General features: G+C 65.9%; 1 protein-coding gene across 1 annotated transcript; it reads right to left on the bottom strand.

The window, feature by feature from the left end:
• Positions 1 to 139: 139 nt before the first annotated feature.
• On the bottom strand, positions 140 to 2556 carry H696_01399 (CMGC/MAPK protein kinase; the record flags this gene model as incomplete). Its single annotated transcript, XM_009495295.1, has 8 exons — positions 2375 to 2556; positions 2118 to 2250; positions 1719 to 1979; positions 1438 to 1567; positions 1239 to 1310; positions 1029 to 1108; positions 838 to 916; positions 140 to 672 (listed from the first exon to the last, which is right to left on the bottom strand). Exons 1-8 carry the CDS (start codon positions 2470 to 2472, stop codon positions 140 to 142), a joined length of 1386 nt encoding a protein of 461 aa, XP_009493570.1. The 5' UTR covers positions 2473 to 2556.
• Between the last annotated feature and the right edge of the window lie 187 nt (positions 2557 to 2743).

The following is a 2743-nucleotide window of genomic DNA, read 5'->3' as shown; positions in this document are numbered from 1 at the left end:
CCCCCCCCTCTCTCCTCGCCCTCCTACACCATAGACTCATCACACGCTATTGGGTGTTTTTCTTTGGCAAGACCTTCACCGTCGGGGGTGTGTGTGTGTGTATTGTCCCTCGGAGTCGCGGCGCGCGCGCCATCAGCCCCTACTGCAGGGGTGGCCCCTGGGCATGGTGCGGTTGGTAATGGTGGGGCTGCTGCTGCTGCTGCTGTTGCTGCGTGGGCTGCCGTTGGGCGTGCTGCACCGGGTACGCCTGCTGCTGGGGAGCCGAGTAGGACTGCTGGTGGTGGTGGGGCTGCTGCTGCTGCTGCTGCTGCTGCTGTTGCTGCTGCGAGGCGGCCTGCTGGTACTGGGGCGCCGGCTGGTGGGGGGCACGCTGCTGCATCGGCCCGGGGGGGTGGTAGCCCGCCGGGGCACCGGCACCGGGGGCCGGCGCGCTCGGGTAAACCAGCGCACACTCGGCGATGATCATGGACGGGAGGCGCTTGTCGTCCTCGGCCTGCTGCTCGAAGCTGTAATCGATGCGCGACCCGGACTCGTCGACGGCCTTTTGGATGGCCTCCGCGGTGTCGGTGACGGGGTAGAAAAAGCGCGACATGTAGCCCGAATAGAGGGCCTGCTGGGCGGTCAGGCGTGCGCTGGCCGACCAGCAGAGCAGATTCTCCAGCAGGTGAAGAGCTGGATTGTCGGGGGGTGTTTTTTTTTTCCCCGCCCACCCGCCAAATGACCGTGATCGCGTGAGGACATGCGTTAGGACGGGCAGCGGGGCCGCCGGGACCGGCGCAAGGCCAAGGTGCATCGGGAGGCCGGACAAAGAGCCGAAGAGGGGCAACAGATGCGCACCATCGGGCGTTGCCATGGGGAAGAGGGCATGAAAGGACACGGGGTTGACGGTGGGCAGCTTCTCGATGATGTCCTTAGACTGTGCGGTGTGTCGGGGCGGGGGGAGACAGATGGGGCGAGAGAGCGTCAGACGCGATCAGGGCGAGGGGGGCAGAGGCAGCCAGGACAGCTGGGAGAGAAGGAGCACATACAATGGTGGTGGCAGTGGCCTGGAGATATTCGCTCGATGGCGTGCCGAGGGTGGCCAGGATGAGCTTCACCTGGTGGAGGTCTGAGCCGAGTGCACAGCCGGGAGACGGGTGGGTGTGTGGGTGAGTGTGCGTGCAAATGCGTGGGGGCCAAGGGGCCGCAGAGAGGAGGGGCAGATTGTTCGAAGGGGGAGGGCGAAGCCAGGCGCGCACAATTTTCCCCAGGGAAGAGGGGCTTGCGCAGGAGAAGCTCGCCGAGGATACAGCCGACGGACCACATGTCGACTGGCGAGGCGAAGGGGCGGGCGGGCGGGTGGCCGGAAGAGAGGAGGGCGTCAGGGCGGGCGACGAGTCGGGGGGAGGGCCACGGAGCAAAAGAGGGAGAGCCAGCTCGCAAGGAGCGTCGACGCACTGGCCTCCGTGTAGCCGGAGCTGCCGAGCATGATTTCCGGCGCCCGATACCACCGGGTGGCCACATACTCGGTCAGATAGTCCGGGTCACTGGCCAGCGACAGACCGCGCGAGAGGCCAAAGTCACAGATCTGGTGCGGGGGTGTCAGCCCGGTGGCGTCAGGGGCGAAATGGACATGTGTGTGTGTGTGTGTGTGTGTGTGTGTGTGTGTGGGTGGGTGTGTGGGTGTGTCTGCATGTGTGCGTTTGTGTGAATGGCTAGGTCGCCGGCCGTGCACATACCATCAGGTCACACTGCGAGTTGACCAGGATGTTGCCGGGCTTCAGGTCGCGATGGATGATGCCCATGCGGTGCATGTAGGCCACCCCGCGCAGGAGCTGAATCATGAAGTACTGGATATGCTCGTCGGACAGATCCTGCGGCGAGGCGATCACCCGGGCCAGGTCGCTGGGCATGTAGTTCTGCACGAGGAAAATCTCACTGTCGATTGAGGGCCCGACGCCGGGCGAGGCGGACAGGAGGACCTTGTGGAGCTTGATGATCTGCGGGGCCGCGTGCAGGTGTGCGTGCAGGTGTGCGTGTGTGTGTGTGTGTGTGTGTGTGAGAGAGAGAGGGCGATGGAGGGGGCCGATGCGCCGGCAGCAGGAGCGGGGCGAGGGGGAAGGGGAGCCGGTGCGCACATTCGGATGGCCACTCAGGTGCTTGAGCAGCTTGATCTCGCGCAGGGCCCGGCGGCCGAAGGGCGGGGCAATCAGCGCATGCGAGAGCTTTTTGATGGCCACAAACTCCGAGGTGCTGTTGTCATGGGCGGCGCTATGGCGATTGGGCCGGGGGGATGGGAGAGGGGGGGGGGGGGTTCATAAAAGGGCCGGGGGTTAGCGGCGGAGACAGGGGCGCAGGGAATGCGCGCAGGGATCCGACACCGGGTGAAACGCACTAGACAATGCCGTAGCCCCCTCGCCCGATCTGCTTGATCACGCTGTACTGGCTGGCAAGGAGGGTGCTGTCGGGGAGTTGCGATCGTGGATGCGACATGGCCGGGGTGTCGGTGGGAAAGAGGGCGGCCGGGACCGGGGAAGGGGGGGGGGGAGGCAGGGAGGAGGGGGAGGCGTGTGCGCGGACGTGTGTGTGTGTGTGTGTGTGCGTATGTTGTGGCCGTGCTGCGGGAGGGAGCGGCTGGCGGCCGGGCGCCACTTATATCCAAAGCCGGGGGCGTCAGCCAGCAGGGAAAGGTGAGATATCACCAGCCACCGCGGGGGGCGAGGTGTGGGACGGGCCACGCCCAAGGGGAGAGGAGATGGAGGGG

The sequence above is a fragment of the Fonticula alba genome (assembly GCF_000388065.1).
Source record: "Fonticula alba strain ATCC 38817 unplaced genomic scaffold supercont2.2, whole genome shotgun sequence".
Classification (NCBI taxonomy): domain Eukaryota; order Rotosphaerida; family Fonticulaceae; genus Fonticula; species Fonticula alba.
The sequence above is the reverse complement of the archived record's forward strand: the minus strand, read 5'-3'. Positions and strand labels throughout refer to the sequence as shown.